This window comes from Macaca nemestrina, chromosome 5 (genome assembly GCF_043159975.1).
Source record: "Macaca nemestrina isolate mMacNem1 chromosome 5, mMacNem.hap1, whole genome shotgun sequence".
NCBI lineage: Eukaryota > Metazoa > Chordata > Mammalia > Primates > Cercopithecidae > Macaca > Macaca nemestrina.
In genome coordinates this window covers 143,296,070-143,313,624 of record NC_092129.1, presented here as the reverse complement: position 1 = coordinate 143,313,624, position 17,555 = coordinate 143,296,070, and the positions used below count along the sequence as shown (strand labels likewise).

The 17,555-nt window shown below is 43.9% G+C and overlaps 1 protein-coding gene across 10 annotated transcripts in view; it reads right to left on the bottom strand.

Moving 5' to 3' along the window:
- Window positions 1–17,555, bottom strand: part of LOC105489673 (kinesin family member 6) — a 388,549-nt gene that overhangs the window by 72,848 nt on the left and 298,146 nt on the right. For all 10 annotated transcript variants that reach the window (XM_071097107.1, XM_071097102.1, XM_071097101.1 and 7 more), the window contains one exon: window positions 11,760–11,815. In XM_071097107.1, the coding sequence (XP_070953208.1) occupies window positions 11,760–11,815 (56 nt within the window). The remainder of the gene's footprint in view (window positions 1–11,759; window positions 11,816–17,555) is intronic.

Sequence of the window (17,555 nt, the reverse complement as noted above, 5' to 3'; positions counted from 1 at the left end):
TGCAAATGAAAACAAAATGAAATACCATATTTTGCTCTCCAAATGGCAAGAACTAAAATGGCTGATACAATCATGTACAAGCAAGGATGCAGGGAAATGAGTACTGTCACACACTGGAAGGAATATAAACTAATGAAGCTCTTTGGGAAGGCAACTGGGGAGTAGTCATGAAAGTTAAAAATACACATATACTGTTGCTTCCCCTAATTCTACTTCTACTCATCTATTCCAAAGAAACATTCGCATTTGTACACACAAATGCATGCACTGTTTGTAATAGAGAAAAACTGGAAAAAAAAGGTGAAATGTCTGTTACAAGGAAGCAGTTCATAGTAGTTACATAGTTTATTTCACCATAAAATGGTGAGTTTCTCATTTAACATACTCACTATTAAATGAGAAAAGCAAGGGGCAGAATGATACTTTATGGTCCCATTTATGCAACAAAACAAGATATCTTTGTACATAGGTGCCTCTCTCTCTCTCTCTCTCTCTCTCCAAATGTGCAGAAGAGGATGGAAGGAGAAAAATCAAATTATTGAAAGTGCCTACTCTTCTCTGAGGCAGGGACATGATTGGTAGTAGGTGAGAGAAAGTGTGTGGGCTGCTTACATTTTGCTATGTATATTAATGAATTGCTCGAACTATGGCAAAATATACCCATGAATCACTTATGCAGTTAAAAAGAGACAAAACCCACCACCCCAATGAATCTACGACTTTCTGAACTCCAGATTAAGGAAGAGACCCTAGGAAGGAAGGCTGTCCTCCCTTGACTAACTTAGTCCTCTTCCCATTAACCTCTCTGCCTCTTTCCTTTATTGTCAGCTCCATCCCTTACTCGCTGTGTATTACTGAGCAATCTTCATAAGTTTCAGTTTCTTCATCTATGGTAAGGATATTATAATAGTACCTCATCAAAGTTAGCTATTATTACGGTGACAGGGACTCTACTTCTTTGACTCTTGCTGACCTATATTCTGTGCTTAGATACACAATCGCTGGCAATGGGCTTCTCTGTTTGCCACCAGTCCTTTCAGGAAATTCTATCTCTGTCCAAGCATTGACACCTGACTTTGGGAAGTCCCCATGGCACTCCTAGTTGTCCTGTCCCTGGCCACCCTTTTGGCCTTGTTCAGGTAGCTGCCAGGGTCCTGCTGTTACTAGTTTGCCTCCGAAACTACCTGGGCTGGGCTTTTGGTTCATGAGATGCCTGATCAGTGACATAGCCTAGATGTGCTTGGGAGCATCTCTGTTTTTTCAGTGTTGCCCAGTAGCAGTCATCTACCTGCCAGAAGGTGAGTGCTGAGTCCCTGAGGATGGACAAGTGTCTGCGCGGTGTTTCATTATCTCCTCTGAAGGTCTGTGCTTTAACAAACAGCTTGATGTAGAGCTGCTCATGCATACTTTTAGGCTGACTTCAATAAGTTCTGGTGCAGGCTCTGTGTGAGAGAATCAGTCTGGTCCACAGTATCATGCTACCACATGAAGCCAGCACCAAACTGAGGCCATCTCCATGCTGAGTGGAACGGCGGCTGCGAGGAGGGCTATTCCCACCCTTGTGTGTTCTGCTTTCGGAGGCTGTTGGTGGATTTCAGCAGGGGGACTCATCAGTGTTTCCAGAGTAGTTGACAAGAGACACAGCAAACTTCTGCTATTTGCAGGTATTCTCTGTTCAGCATCACTGACAAAACCCTCTTCCCTACCTCTGTCCCAGCTGTAAGTGTTCATCCTTCTAATCAATATAAGACAATAAAACACACTTTTCCTTCTTAGAAGTGAAACAACAAATTACCAGCTCTCTGCCCTGGGTAAATCAGTCAGTGGAGCACAGTTCCTGCTGGTGCATTTAAAGAGAGTCTCCTTCCCTTCAGAGAGTGCCGAGAGGGCCTCAGCCTGGAGGGACCACCCACTTACCCATATGCCCCTGTGGCTCTGCATCCAGGAGCTTCCTGGTTTACATAAAGCTGCCACTTTTCTGCAGGGTTATTCTGATATCTAGATGATCATATCTGCTGGCAAAGTTATTTCTGAAATCCTTGAATGAAAATTATCATGTCAAGAATGTACATTACTGCTACGATGAGATTTAGAATGCATCAGCTGCCTTCTGAAAATCTGAAATGACTCTCCTATAAGGGAAAGAAATGTCATTTAAAGGCATTTCATTAAAATGAAATAGGCGTTGAGAAAATTGGTTATTTGAAAAAGATTCAACTTATGAGCCTCAGCTTACATACCATATTCTACAATAAATCCTAAATGAATTGAATGTGAAAAATTGAACAATATAAAAAACCCTATAAGTAAATTTAGGAAGGTATTAAACAGATCCCTGACAATGAACAACCTACTATTATTATTATTACATTGACCATTTCTAAGTATGAAAGCAATGGAGGAACTCATAAAAGATCAATGGATTTGACTGTATGAAAAATAATAAGGTACTGTAAATTATAATGTACCTTACTAGTCACAATTATTACTGTAAAACAAAGGGGAAATAGTGAGTTGCTTCTTTGAGAACCTGGAAATTAAGGAATTGATGTCACCTAATAAGAGCTGAACTAGCAAAAAATCTTCACACAGCTCTCCCTGAGATAAAACTAAGAGCATATGTGGTATCAATCATTGTGCCTGTCCTACCCATACCCTTTTTAAAAGAGAGAGCTTCCTCCCCTTTGCCGCCTAGGTGGCCACTTTCTGACACACAAGACCTCTTTTCCTCCCTGGTCACAGTTTCCTGGACCAGAGGTGGGTTCCTGACCCCAAAGCAGCACATGCTTAAGCCTGCCAGCAGCTACTGTCCTAAAGGCCTAGAAAACACAAATTGGTCCAGTCAAATTCTCTTTCTCATACCTTTGAGCTAAGAAATAAGCAGACAATTAGCTCATTAGCCTTGGAGACTGAATATTAAAGGATATTTTCAGGTACGGCTAGGACCAGGGAAGACCAAAGCCATGAGGAAGCGGGACTATGGTCAGCAGGGCCAGCTGGTTACAAGAGCAGACAGACACAGAGGGAGCCAGAGGCACTGAGGGAAGCATGGAGGCAGAGCGCTGGGCTCTAAGGCCACCCTGGGTCCTCTTAGCTCTCCAGGTCCTGGTTCCAGCTCCTATTACAGCTTGGAGGGGCCTCAGATCTTATGATCATATCTTAATGAGATTCTTGTCATCACCACGCATGTAACCTAACCCTGAGCTAGCTCAATCAGGTTTATATTTCTAAAATCAAAACAGCTAAACTAGAAGTCATTGCTTCTGTGACCCCAAATCCTATGCAAAGTGACTTGCGGTTCATCCTGGAGAGGTAGGAGTGGGATATAATTATGGTTTAGCAAGAAGAAGCCTCACAAATGGTGCTTTATCGTGTCTTGTGAAAGAGGTATTGTGTGCAGAAGGAGGCTGGTCAGGCTGGAGAACAGATGAGTCAGGTTGGCAATGGTGAATGAGCACTGTCCAGAGAAGGCAGGGACTGGACCAAGGCCTATCACTGCTGCAGGAATGTTCACTGCTGTGGGCAATGGAAGCCTTCTGAGGCTTAATTGTGACCATGGGAACCTCTCTCTCCAAACTCTTTACTTCTCTTTGTTTTCATTCCCTTTGCACTTGGAGAGGCCCACTTATCAGCCTTTCAACAACTAATATAGCTTGTTTCCTGAGAGGAGGTGCCGTGGATAGAGGTGGTTTGAGAGTTCCTATCTGTAAAAGAACATCCACCATGGTAAATACATAAATTGCCTCTCTGATTTGCAGTCCATTCGACTGGCATGGGTCAGCCTTCCTCCGTCCTCCTAGCCAGGTCTCGGACCTTGGTTCACTCACTAAGGTAAGACTACTCTGTCAGTACTCTTGGGAGGTAGCCATCCATCTCTTTTTGGTGGCATTCCAACCAAATCATTGCTTCCTTCTCTCTATATGGCAATTATTAGTGTTCAATCTTGCTAGTGAATGTACACTACAGCCCTCCAACTTGCTTCAAATCATTTTTTTGTTTGTTTGATCTCCAAACTTTGGCAGCAAAACATTCAATTTCATGAAGATATCAGTCATACTGGTTATGGGTTGTTACTCAGCTAACTTCATGTCTTGGAATATTTTGCAATTTCAGTGACACCTGAACTCTTACAGAGAGACCTTAATGAGTCATCTTTGCTCTTTTCATCTCTAGATACCTGAGTCATCTCAGAAAGATGCTTTTGTGTCTTGCTTTTCAAGAGTCCCATGATCTCTATCATTTAATTACCTTCTTGTCAAAATGTTCTTTCACATGATCAAATAAATTTTCAATACAATTGCGAATTATTTCTTACTTCTTTGAATCTCTTTAAAGCTGAATTATAATTTATCGGTCTCTCTGTATATCATCAAGGAATATACCGTTGGTTCTCTTACAACCATGTTTCTTTAACAGGAATTACCTCATATGCAATTGGTTAACAGGGAAGTGATGTCAGTGTAATACACAACCTTATTTGTTCACATAGGATTTTCTCCTCGTATGTTAAAATTTTGCACCACCAAGTTAAAGCAACTGAATACAAAGTAAGCTGGCATAGCCGAGCCCAGGAAGCTGTGGAGAAATGCAGGACTGAACTGCAGCACCCTTCCCTCCACGTTCCTTTTCGTGGTCCAGTGTGCTGTCTCTTAAGGGGGGCTTATTGTGCTGCTCTCCCCAATCTCTGCGCGTGATGCTCATGTCTCCATCTCTCAGCAGCCTCAACCCCTCCTTAAATCCTCTTTTATCATGATAACCTTATTTTGGAAAAAAAAATCTGAAGTTTTAATAATAGATTGTGTTTCCTTATGTAGTAGGAATTTATCATGTCGTTTATATCATTATTTTTAATGGGGTTGTAATTGGTTTTGTTAGAGTTAAAGCGGCATGGGCTCTGAGCGGTCTTCCCCAGTCTTAATTTTTCTATAACCCCTGATTTTTGAGCATGCCATTTTGCATTTATTCCATTATAGCACCTATACTTAAATCCAATTTTTAAGCTCCGCATTCACAGCTTTCTTTTTTCCAGGATAAATAAGTCTAACTCTTGTCTTTTCTCATAACAACTACTACCCATTGCTTTACAGATGTCTCTTATTTCAGGCCATAGATAAATTTCTGTAAGGTCTGCAGTAAACATAATTTTTGTGTGCTTAGCATTTCTTCCTGTGGAGAAAGATACCTGCTCTATTCCTTAAAAATTTTGTTCAGTTTATGTGGTGCAGGTGGGCTAAGCACCTGCCTGAGGAGTGGGGGCATGATCTAGGCCTAGTCAATCAGAGCGTTTCATTGCCCTGGATGTAGGGATTGGTTCAGAGGTGGGTACATGACTTAAGCCAGGTTGATCATTTGTCCCTCCAGTGACTTTGGTCAGTGTTGTTGGGCAAGGTCCCTTTCACTGAAGTTACGAATTCTAAAGAACATGTAAACTTGGAGTTTCCAGGGGCATCTTGCTACTAACTGGGGAGAGAGGCTGTTAGACAACGTAGTCAAGCAGAACTGAGACAAGGAGGGAGAGAAGAGAGGAGAGAGAGATGCATTTGAGGCTAGTTGTACTCCTTAGATTCCCCAGTTACCTATGACAACACATTTCCTTCTGTTCTTAGAGTCAAACACTGTAACCAATGCAAATTGGGTACAAAAAATTAACTGAAATTTTTGATAAATGTAATTAAAAAAATCAGACTAAATACTCTAGTGCACTAGCAGAGCTTGTTATTAAAAATAAATGTGGTGAATCATTTAATAAATCAAAAATTACTTTGTAACTTTTAAATCATCCCTTTACCTGCTTTTCTCTGAACCATTTCTATTCTTGTAGAGATCTGGAATCACTGAGGAAACACAGTATAATGTTGACATGGAAATGCTGGGTAGAGGGAAGGGATGACATCTTGGCTTTTATATTTCTTACTTTTGAGAATATAGTATTTTTTTTACTCTATGGTAACACATTTTTATTTTCTGGTCCCCAGTGACTCCTATGACTGCCCTTAATCAGGCCTTCTCGAGTCCTTATTTGTGCTGGTTTTGGTACATAAGCATAAATATTTCAGCATACCTATTGCTACTAAACCACATCTACGTTTATGCTTTGAATTCTCTTGTATTTTTTTGAAGCATCAAAAATTGTATACAGCCTGAAAACTGGAATTGTATACAGCCTGAAAATACAACCCTTCCATCCTGTTCTCCAAACCACTGAAAATGATAGTTGAAACACATGTGGGACACCGAATCCTATCAGAGCTGCTGCAAGCCCATGGGGGACCTTTGTGCAAACTAGAAAAAGGTGTGTCTTCCTATGGGCAGATGCAATGCTGAGTGGCACGCGTGGGATGCAGAGCAAGGGCAGGCTGGACTTCAGCCCCACTCATTCCCACAACTGGGCCTCAATGTGCCAAAGATGGCCTGTCATTAATTATGCTACAAAGAGCCTTTTAATTTTGGTGGGCAATGCCCGAAGCTCCTGAGCTAGGGTCTAGTTTGAGCCTTTTGTTGGGAATATCATGTAGGATAAAGGCCAAAGAATGAGGGAAACTGAGTGACAACTGAGAGAAATTTAAACTCAGAAGACAATGTCAAAGTCAGGTAAATATGAATTTATGGAGATCATATACAGTATTAAAAAGTTCTGGAGTTGGACAGAAATTCTAGTTTGCCCGCTTACAAAGGCCACTTCACTGCAACTCATTAAAAAAAAAAATCTGGCCGGGCGCGGTGGCTCATGCCTGTAATCCCAACACTTTAGGAGGCCGAGGCAGGTGGATTACGAGGTCAGGAGTTCAAGATCAGCCTGGCCAAGATGGTGAAACCCCGTCTTTACTAAAAATACAAAAAATTAGCCAGGTGTGGTGGTGTGCACCTGTAATCCCAGCTACCTGGGAGGCTGAGGCAGAGAATTGCTTGAACCCAGGAGGCGGAGGTTGCAGTGAGCCGAGATCGCCACCACTGTACTCCACCCAGACAGAGCAAAACTCCATCTCAAAACAAAACAAAACAAAAACAGTGAAAATACCATATTTCATAGAATCTAAGACGATGTCAACTAGAAGACCAATCCCCAATACAGAGATTTTTTAAATGTGAAAAAAAAAAAAAAAAAAAAAAGGCCAAATGGGCTGGTTAAATACATCCCGACAACACAGGTGTTAAGAGTGTAAAAACTGTGTCTCTTAGAATCTGTGACATATATGGTAATACCCACCTTACAGGTGTGTCTCCTCCCTATGAGGATTAAATGAGATAACATAGGTTAAGTTCTCAGCCCAGCCTGGAGTGAAGCGCTCAATAAATGCTGAAAGCTGCTGTTATTGCTGGTGTTGTCCTTGTATGGAGCTGGCAACAAATAGTAACAAAAGGATATACTTGATCTGGGTCATCATAATCTAGCAAAACAGCCTGGATGTTGTCTTTTCCTTACTCCAGGATAAGTTACAAGAAGCAGACACGCAGGAGGTAGGTCCAAAAGTAAACCTCCAATGAAGCTTAAGTACAGAACATGCACAGAACTGACAAATAGCAAAAACGGTCTGGTTTATTCTGCCGACGGAGACCCAGATCTGAGAAATGATTTTCCCAAATCCTAAATGTACAAGAGAAACATTTTTTAACAGGGCATTAGTCAAATGGTGGGTTGGGGGGGTTCTTTGAATTTGGAGTAGGGGGAAAAAAACTTCCAGAATGTTTTGTTAGCTTTTCTAGTATTTGTTTTTCTTTTTCTTTGCCTCTCACTAACGGCTTCTTCTATTACATTCCCCGTGATTTTTGAATTGATTGCTGAGTGCCTCACTAGTGAAAACCCGCTGTGCAGCCTCCTGTGATGTGAGTTTTCATTTAGGCCTGGAGGGGTCTGTGGAGGGATGAAGAGGTGCCAAGAGGTGTCAGTCAGGCTCTTTTACCTGCCTGCAAGGCAGCTGTTTCAGGACTAGTCTGGAGACGGCCTTAAGCCAGTGAACAGCCATTCATTGTCCTTTGTTGCCAAAGACAATGCTGCCAGTGGGAGAACAGTGATGTAAAAAACCTAATGCCTAGATTCTAGTAAGCAAAAACATGCCTGGCTTATACCACCGCCTCTAAAGCAGTCTACTTCTTTTCTCAGTTTGGGCTCAGTGGCATTTTTAGAGACATGACAGATGGAAGCAGGGTGTAAATGAACGTGTGCAAAACCCCAGCCCATGTGAAGAAAAGCAGCCTAATGATCTTGTATATGGAACAGGTAGATACAATAAAGATGGCTCTCCGACAGAAACACAGACTCTTATTATTTTTCAAGGAGATTTTAAATTGGTTACTTCTCCCATTTCTTATTTCAACTTATTTCAACATCAGGATTGATGTAAATGGTGCCTAGAGAAAGACAAAAAGGAGTTTGTAGCAAGAGTTTATCTACTAGTTGGGTTGGCTTCTTTTAAGAAAAGGAAATTATATGGAAGTTCCGACTGACTGATGATGCCATATAAAAATTAGATATTATACAGTCACTACTAAATTGATAGCCTTTATGGAGTTTTGAGAAGGAAGGCAGCTCAAGATGCAGCTGTGGATCATAATGTCAGAGAAAAAACAAACTACCTGAGGAGACAGTGGCAACCTGAACTTTAAACATGTGGGCTGACTGGTTTGCAGTTCACAAATACAGCTTTTGTTTCTTCTCCGCAGCCCAATTACATGTGTGCCCCTCGGCATCTTAATCTTGCCTCGGGGTCCAGAGGCAGGATGTGGCCCAGTTTGGGAGTGGAGCTGAGTCACCATCCTGTGCAGACAGGGCAAATTCATGCCATGCTCCTGCCTCCTGCCTCCTAGACTCACTGAAGGGCTCCTTGGGGACTGCAAATTCCGTTTGATTTCATTTCTCCCTAAGCAAAATGCACTCACTCTATCCTAAATTTCCAGAAACTAGTGTCCTTCAGGGTTGCCTTGGAAATTTTAAATGTGTGTACAAGTTCCACCTTCCTCCTCCTTAGTCCTAACCTGGTGTCTGAGATGTCGTGACGGCAGGCTACTCCCTGAGATCAAGCACCGTGAGGCCTTATTCAGTAATGCGGCTGAGTCTCAATGACCCACTCACCCGGGCCCCTTGGATCAGAGCACAATTTGAAAGACAGGTGGCCAGGAGATGGGTCTTACTTCGGTATTTGCATAAAGTGAAGTGAAGACTGGCATTGGCTTTTTAGGCATCACTTAATTAACTATGTTCTTGGTAGCAGTGGAAGCTTGAATCTCAATACTGATGTGAGTTTTACTTGTTATTTTCTGGAAAAAACAAAAGTTTGCTTGTCCAGATCTTCTCCTAGCATATCTGGACCCTCTGAGTATGAATTATAAGCGGACATCCTCTCTGGGCAGATCAGTGACAGCCCTCACTTTGTTGGCCCTTGGATCTTGGGCAGGAAACACCTGTGCAGCTTTTAAGGCAGCTCCCAACCTGCCTGATCTTACAGAATGTGGCAAATTTGCTCCACCAACATACATGGTTGCACCACAGTTATGGGGAATTTGTAGTTATTTCTATTGTACTCAGAGTGAAAAACTAAGTATATTAGTATAGTCCATTGGTGCCTTCCATCATTAGTCTATTTCATTAATGTTGGAATGGTTTTATTTTGGTTTACAGAGTAAGATTTTTTAAGAGCAAAACTTTATATTATTTCTTAGGGAGAAGCAGTTTATAAAAGGTCTCTCTTATCCCTCCAAGGATGAAAACAGACCACTGGGTTCCTTGAGGTTAAGAGGATGCTGACGAATTGGCCCCGGCTCCACTGAAGTCAGCTTCCTCTTTCCCCTCCTTCTCCCCTTCAAGCCAGGTAGACTATCACTGCCCGCTGTCTGGGACTGGGCTGCCCCTCACCGAGTGTCTGCCTTTCTGCCTGAAGGAGATCAGTCTAGAATCAATTTCCTTATTGGTTTGGGTGACTGGATGCTCGGAGAATCAGATAAGCTATGGATGGACATTATCTTCAGAAAAATACAAACATTCCTAACTTCCAGTTTTTCTCATGCAGTTTAAGTATGTTCAGGAATCCAGGTCAAGAAAGGGGTTTGAAATCTGTTTTTGTGCTAGCAATCCTCTGGCAGTCTGATGACCTTGCAGGACCCCCCTCTTAGGATAATAATTTGGTGCATAAAGTAAAATACACAGGCTTTTAAGATAAACCAATTATATTGAAATAGTTACCAAAATTGTAAAACCTTTTGTGATACAGAAATCTGTATGTGCTTTTATGTCAATGTATGAAATAAAAAGATCTAATGGTGAGTCTAATAACCACTGTAATTTTGTACTGATGAGCACAAAAGATACTTTACAACGTCTGCCCCTCTGTGATGTGACATGAAAGCCTCTGTGACTTCCACTGGGTTCATCATTGAAGTGGTGCTAAATTTCAGTTAGAGGTTAGTAAAAATAGAGGGGCATTTCTCTCCTATCAAGATGCTGGACCTTAGGTCAAGAACCCCTGAGACACAAGGATTCTGAGTGTGGCTTGTTGGGTGTGGCTCTGGGTCTGGCTGCCTCAGCCCCTTCTGTCTCAGGCCACAGGGGGGACTGTGGGACTCCTGTTTACCGACTGAGACAAACTGAGGCTATCGTGATTTTTATATTCTGTTAGAAGAATTAAAGGGGGCATGCACAGTGGCTTCTGTCCTGTCCTCACTTGTAGGGGGAGAAAAGGGGGTAGTAAGAGAGATCAGCGGGCCAGCTGTAAGCCAGGAACTGCTGCCTTCTCCAGCACAGAGGTGAGGCACAGGGATCCCCTCTGTGAAGCTACCCTGGGCCTGGGAGATGGGTCTCTGTGGTGTCTTTTAGTTTGGGATGAAAAAAACCAGTCCTCTTATTTTAAAAAGGATTTGAGGCTGGGTGTGGTGGCTCACCACCTGTCATCCCAGCACTTCGGGAGGCTGAGGTGGGTGGATCACTTGAGGTCAGGAGTTCGAGACCAGCCTAGCCAACGCGGTGAAACCCCATCTCTACTAAAATCACAAAAATTGGCTGGGCATGATGGCATGCACCTGTTGTCCCAGTTACATGGGAAGCTGAGGCAGGAGAATTGCTTGAACCTGGGAGGTGGAGGTTGCAGTGAGCTGAGGTCATGCCACTGCACTCCAGCCTGGGCAACAGAGTGAGACTCTGTCTCAAAACAAAACAAACAAACAAACAAAAAAACCCACAAATGAACAACAACAACAACAAAAAAAAACCACGAGAATTTGAGGCACATTTTACTGAGTTGCCTCTTGCCTTAACTTCACCTTTGGTACTCACCTAAGTGGGGAGCCTTCTGTGGCAGCCTCCACCCTGGGAAGTCATGATGGCTTGTTTTTGCTTCTTATCCTCCCACCGGCTTACTGAATGATGCTAACATATCGTACCTCTGCCAAAAATGCTAAGTAGAAGCTTTGGGAGGTATAAGAGTGTTTCACCATACTCGAAATACGAAATGGCGTCTCACTGTAACCGTGAAGTCATGATTAGCAGAGCTACTGCTGAAAACACCAGGGAAAAGCACAACTCTCTGATTGGGATGCTGGAGCTCAGGTCTGTCTGAGGATGAAAAGTTCAAGTTCTAGACAAAAGAAAGTGCTTTTCCTGCTGGGTGATGGGAGGAATCACACACTTCCTAGGGAAGCCTCTCAAAGCAGCTTCCTTGGCAGGGGCTCTCCTGAAACTGGGCTTCATGGCCATTTGAAGGCACATCATGACCTGATTTTCACCAGGAAAATGGTTTCTGAAAGAGGCTCACAGAATATCATCTGCTTACCAATTTTACTTCTTGCTTCATTTATACTTTCTCCCAGGGCCTTGGCTTCAGAAAATCTGGAGGGGAAAAAAAAATGAAAATTATAGTTTTTCTGTTCATCCTACATGATATTTTAAAAATAATAGATTTCTGAGAGGCCACTAAAATATGATGAAACTTTATTGAAAGACACAAAAGAAAAATCTAAATAAGTAAAATATATTAGGCTTAAAAATAGAGAGAAAATTGGTATTAATCATAGGTATTGTTAATTTTTACTCTATCCAGCACAGAATTTGTATTCTCATATTCTCTCACTTATGGCTTTTAATTTACATGGTTTCATGATGTAAGGATATCAGAGTAAAGCCTGGCTGTAAGGTTTCTGTTCTATGTTCTATTGATTATGATACCAAGATCTTATAACCAAAGAATATATACTTAAATAACTTTTTTCTGATTATAAAATAATATATCAGAGGTTGTAAAACTATGGCTGGTTATAAGACAAATCCGGCCTGCTGCCTGTTTCTGTAAATAAAGTTGTCCTGGAACATCGCCACCCCTATTCACTGGCGCATTGTCTGTGGCTGCTTTCATGCTACAAGACAGAGTCGACTAGATGTGATGGAGACTGCGTGGCCTACGACACTGAAAAAATCTTCGACCTGGCCCTTTATAAAAGAACTTTGCTGATTCCTGTTATGTACCATTATTAAACCAGATTTTGAAAATATAAAAACAAGAAAAAATTTCCCAAGTACTCCTCTACCCAGAAAGAAGCACATTTGATACACGTAGCCACCCAGTCTTCTATAGAGCCAGTATTTACAGGGTTGGGATCATACTGCAGGTATGATTTTGTGCCCTGATTTTTTTTTTTTTCACTTAGAAGTCCTTCCCTATATTATGAGACGCTTACCTTTGATGGCTGCATGCTAGTCTACCAGATTGTTGTGCTAATGTTTAGTGAGTGATTCCTTTATGTTTCTGGCCTATGTTTATGAGACACCCACGATGAGCCAACTATGTGCTAGAGAAGCAGACAGGACATGGCCTAAGTGAGAACATGTAGTTCAGTCCCTATACATAGTGGGCCCTCATGAAATGTTAGTTGTTTTCCCTCCTCTCCTTTCTGCCATGAAGTTAAAGAGACAATTGAAAGCCTATGAAAGCAAGCACCTAATATATGGCCGAATTAAATGACTGTGCCTTGGAGGGTGCTAGTCATGCCATTAGAGTTTGACTAGGGAGTGACCTGTCCATGAGTGAGTGGGGAGCCGTCAGGAAAGCTTCACGTACAAGGCGGGAGTGACCTGGGTTTTGTGGATCCAGAGGAGTTTTTAGAAAATGCTTTATTATGAAAATTTCCAAATATACACAAAATAGAATAGTAGAATGAACCCTAACATACACAGCATATTTTATTAATTGTCCAGTTTTATTTCAACTATTTCCCCCCCGCCTCTTCTATTCTCACTTCCCCCTCTCTAATATCCCAGCAAATCCAAGATAGCCTATTGTTTTATCCTTGAACACTTTAGTTGCCTGGGATTGTGTTGGAGGAAGTGAGCAGAGGAGGGCATTCCAGGCAGGGGAACAACATAAGCAAAGGCCAGAGTGCCACGACTGCTCTGTGTTGGATGGAAAAGAAGTGTGAATTATGTCATTGTTATTTTCCAAATCTGTCTGCTTGGCCTGGGACTGTAGACAGGAGGTTTTCAGGGAAGGGGACTAAACTTTTTCTCAATGTTAGCTTCTTGGGACTCCGCCCCTGGCTCCCTTATTAAGGCTGGTCATGCTCATTGTAGATTATGTATGTCCTCTCCTCAGCGATGGCCTGTCACCTTCCAGGGAGAAGTACAGTTCCACTTGATGCAATTCACACATTTACACGATGCACAGGTCACCGTGTTGGGCTCTATGGGCTCACATGGCCTCTGCTGCTGGGCAGGGATAAGGTGACATTTGCTGCAGGCCATTCAGAAGATGAGGACCATCTTCAACTCTCCACTCTGCCAAGGGAGGGCCTATGACCATTTCATCACTGTTCTGTCCATCCCCAGTACCTAGGATTTATAGGATCTGACAGTCACACGTTGCTCAATGAGTGACTCCTCCCATTTCCTATTCCATAGACGTCTAGAAGCTTTAGACGCTTTGGAATAAGGAAAATACAAGAGCAAGGGTGCAAAACTGCTGAAATTCACACCAGTGCTAGAGGAAACCAGAGTACAGATAGAAAAGGAAGATAACACAAGCAGAAGAGGGACTTTCCACTGCAGTGCTGCCCAGAGAAGCCCTGACAGATCTGGGATGGAGTTCCCCAGCCTTGGCGGTGCCCAGATGTGTCTGGGGGGCCTGGCAGAGGGAGCCGCTGAGTGCTGTGGTCAGCTCTCTCCAAAGAGCCGCCCTGCTCCAGAGCTGGCAGCAACTGTGGGGAAAGCCACGAGCTGTTCCTCTCTTGCTGTTGCAGCCCAGTCCTGAGCTAAAAAGGGCTTTCCCACTGGAGAGGTGTGGTCTGAGGGCTGTGCAGTCTTCATGAGACCATTTTCCCGTCACTCTGGAAATTGTCACCACTCCAGGCCACCCCACCCACATGTGTTCCTGATCCCTGGTTGTCAAGACAAACTCTGAAAGGCCCAACCCTGAGTGTGGAGAGGGAAAGAGCAAGTGTTAAGGGAGGTAGGAGAGATGAGAAGGCTAAAGACTCGGTTAGGAAAGATGCAAGAAAGAGGGTGACCCCATCAGTGCTGCCACGTGCTTCCTGGCCCACCTGCATCTCCATGCCTCTCCAGCCAGCCCCAGTCTCCCTCCCTCCTCACTTGCTCCCTTTCCTCCTGCCCCTCTGTCTGAATTCTGCTCACCTAAACTTCACCAGGGGGAGTTTCCTGCCTCCTGATTTTCTAAAAGCACATCCTCATCCATGAGATGGCCAGAAGCCAACTTCTGGCCAAGGGGACATTGCACCCCTGTACAATATCCTAAGGTGCTGCTCACTGCTGAGGAGATGTGGCCTATGCTGATGAGGCTGCACCTTGAGGAGGGGCAGAGAGGTTGTGTAGCTCAGCCAGGACCACTGACGACCGCCCGAGGGTTTCTTTCTACTGGTGCCAAAGCATTCCTATTAGGGCATCATTAGTTGTGTGGCTGACTTTGGGGAATGGAAGGTAGCTGGGTGCAGTTACAGTGTGGATGCAGGCAGGCTGCTGTGTCACCTGCACACAAAATCCTGTGCAGGGGCAGGGGCTGGGCTTGGAAGGGAGAAGGAATGCAATGGTCTGGTGTTCTACTAGCCTGGCTTCCCATAACACCCGGCCTCCTCCTTTATAGCTCCCACTGTGTGCCAGGCAGGTACTCACAGACCCCGGGGAAATGCTCCATCATTGGCTTCCAAGAGCCTGGCTCTTCTGTCTTTTTCCCCCTCTCTCTGGCACCTCCTTCTCAGTCTCCTTTGCTGACGTGTTCTGCAGCCTGTTCCTTGAATGTCAATAATCCACAGGATTTGGTCCTAGGCCCACTCCTCACTTTCCCTACTCCCTATAGGCATTCCTTTTATGCCAGTGTGTCCTTGGCTATCTCAACTGACATCTCTCAAATTTCCATCTCAGCCCTGCTTTAGTTCCTGACTCAGGTATCCAACAGCCTGTTTGATACCTTGAAGATAATTAAAATCGACTGTACCCAAAAAGAACTAATCACCTGCCCTGAACACCTCCCCTGTTCTTCCTGTTGTTCCTATCTCAGTGCATGGCACCATCACTTACGGATGGCTCATGTCAGTAACCTGCATGCCACCCTTTGCCCCTCTCTCCATTAGCGCCTTCCCTCAATCCTGGAGTTTCAGCCATTCTCCATCCTCGATATCTATCAGAGCATTCCAGTTAGCTCCAACTGCCTGAGAGCAGAATGTAGTCATCTCTCTCCCAGATTATTGCAACCACTGCTTGCTCCTTCCCCTGCATTTGCACTGCCTGTCCGCAGGCTAGTCCCCACACTTTAGCCTGAGTGATTCTTCTTAATGCAAACCTGGTCCTGTTACTCCCCTGCTCAAAACTCCCCAGTGCTTCCTAGTGACCTTGGGAGAAAGTCCAAATTCCCTAACAGAGTGAAGTAGACTCTTCATGCTCTGGCTCCTGCTGCCTTCTCCAGCTTCTTCTTTTCATCTCCCACAACCTTCCCAGGCTGGCCTGAATCTCAGTTTCATCAAGTGTCACACTGTCTCTCATCTTGGGGACGTCCCCTTTACTTGGAGCCTGTCTTTTCCCCTGGCTAATTTCTGCCTAACCCCTCAGTTTCCACAGTGGCGTCTCCTCCTCTGGATAGCTCTCCAGGACTGTGCAGGTCTACAATGCGTGACACCCCCAGGTGCTCCCCAGCACCCTGCACTTCTGCCATCGTAGGCAGACGGCATACTATATGTGAATTGCCTGTTTACTTGTTTGTTTTCCTTTCAATACGGTAAGCTCCATGAGGAGAGCAACCACGTCTGCTTAATTCAGTCTTTTCTCTGGGGCTTAGAACAGGGGCTTGTACCTAGTAAGCATTCCATAAATATTTGTAGACTAAAAGAAGATAAGCATGTGAGCAAGTGTGTGTGCAAAGGCAACGTGTGCAAGTGAAGAGCACTGAATTGGGAGTCAGAGTAGGACCAAATGCCTACCTCACCTCTTAGCAGCTGGGTCTCAGGCTCTTCATTTCTAGGATTAGAAAGAGATGCCTGTCAGGGCTGGGTTGATGTGGAAATAGCATGCATGCAAATGTGTTTTGTGTGTCATAAATTCATTATGACCATGGCCTGGCAGTGTAGGAACCCCCAGTAGGGAATGTGATGGACTGTGAGGGAATGTGTGTGGGAAGCAGTAACCACAGATAATAGTTTGTCTCAGCAAACCAAAGGATTAGAAGGGATCTCTGCAAGTCAGTGGTCAAGGACACTCGAGATGGTTGCTGAGTTTCTCATCTTCAATGGGAATAAAAAGGATGGGGGAATTGAGGGAGAATCTGACGTTAACTTCCAAGACCAGTTCCAGAAAGAATCCCATCCTGCTGTGGGTGTGTCCGGCGGAGATACTCATCATGACTGGGGAAGCAGCTGGCTCTGCCCCACACACCATTCACTAGGGATCATGGGCAGTGGCTGCTTTTACCCATGGGCCAAAGAGAACATCAGTGGCTGATGTTCATCAGCCACTCAGTCCCCATGAGCCTCTGCACCCAGATGCCCTGTCATGCCAGCTGAGATTGCTTCCTGAGGATGGTGGGCAAATATGTGTTTGAGGGCAAAGGGTTCCTACAATATCTTTCCTACTTTTCTTGTCTAGAACAACTAACTTAATATGTTACTTTTTCATAGTGTGAACATCCAATACCCTTCCCTGTCAGAGAGGAGGACAGAAGACTGGACCTATATTTTGCCATTTTTTTCCTCCATAAACTTGTACCTTGTACCCTGGCTGCCTGCACTTTACTGTGATGAAGATCCACCCTTTGTTCCCCTTATGCTTTTTAAAACATGCCAGTATTCCTGTTCTGTTTCATCTCTCTGGCTATGGCCTCCCTCTCTCGCCTCCAATTGATCATCTCCTCCTCTGACCCCCAGAAGCCTGCTGCGCCCTCCTGCTTCTCGGAAGCTGTAAGTCTTCTCCAGCCATTTTCTTGGCTGCCAAGATTTCTCAAAGTCAATTTCAAATTGTCATTCACAAACAAAAAAAGTGTTTTTTGAGTAGCTGTTTTTTTTTTTTTTTTTTTTTTTTTTTTTTGTGGCCAGCACTGCTTTTAAAATTGTGGAGAGGCTGAGAAGATTTTAATCTAATC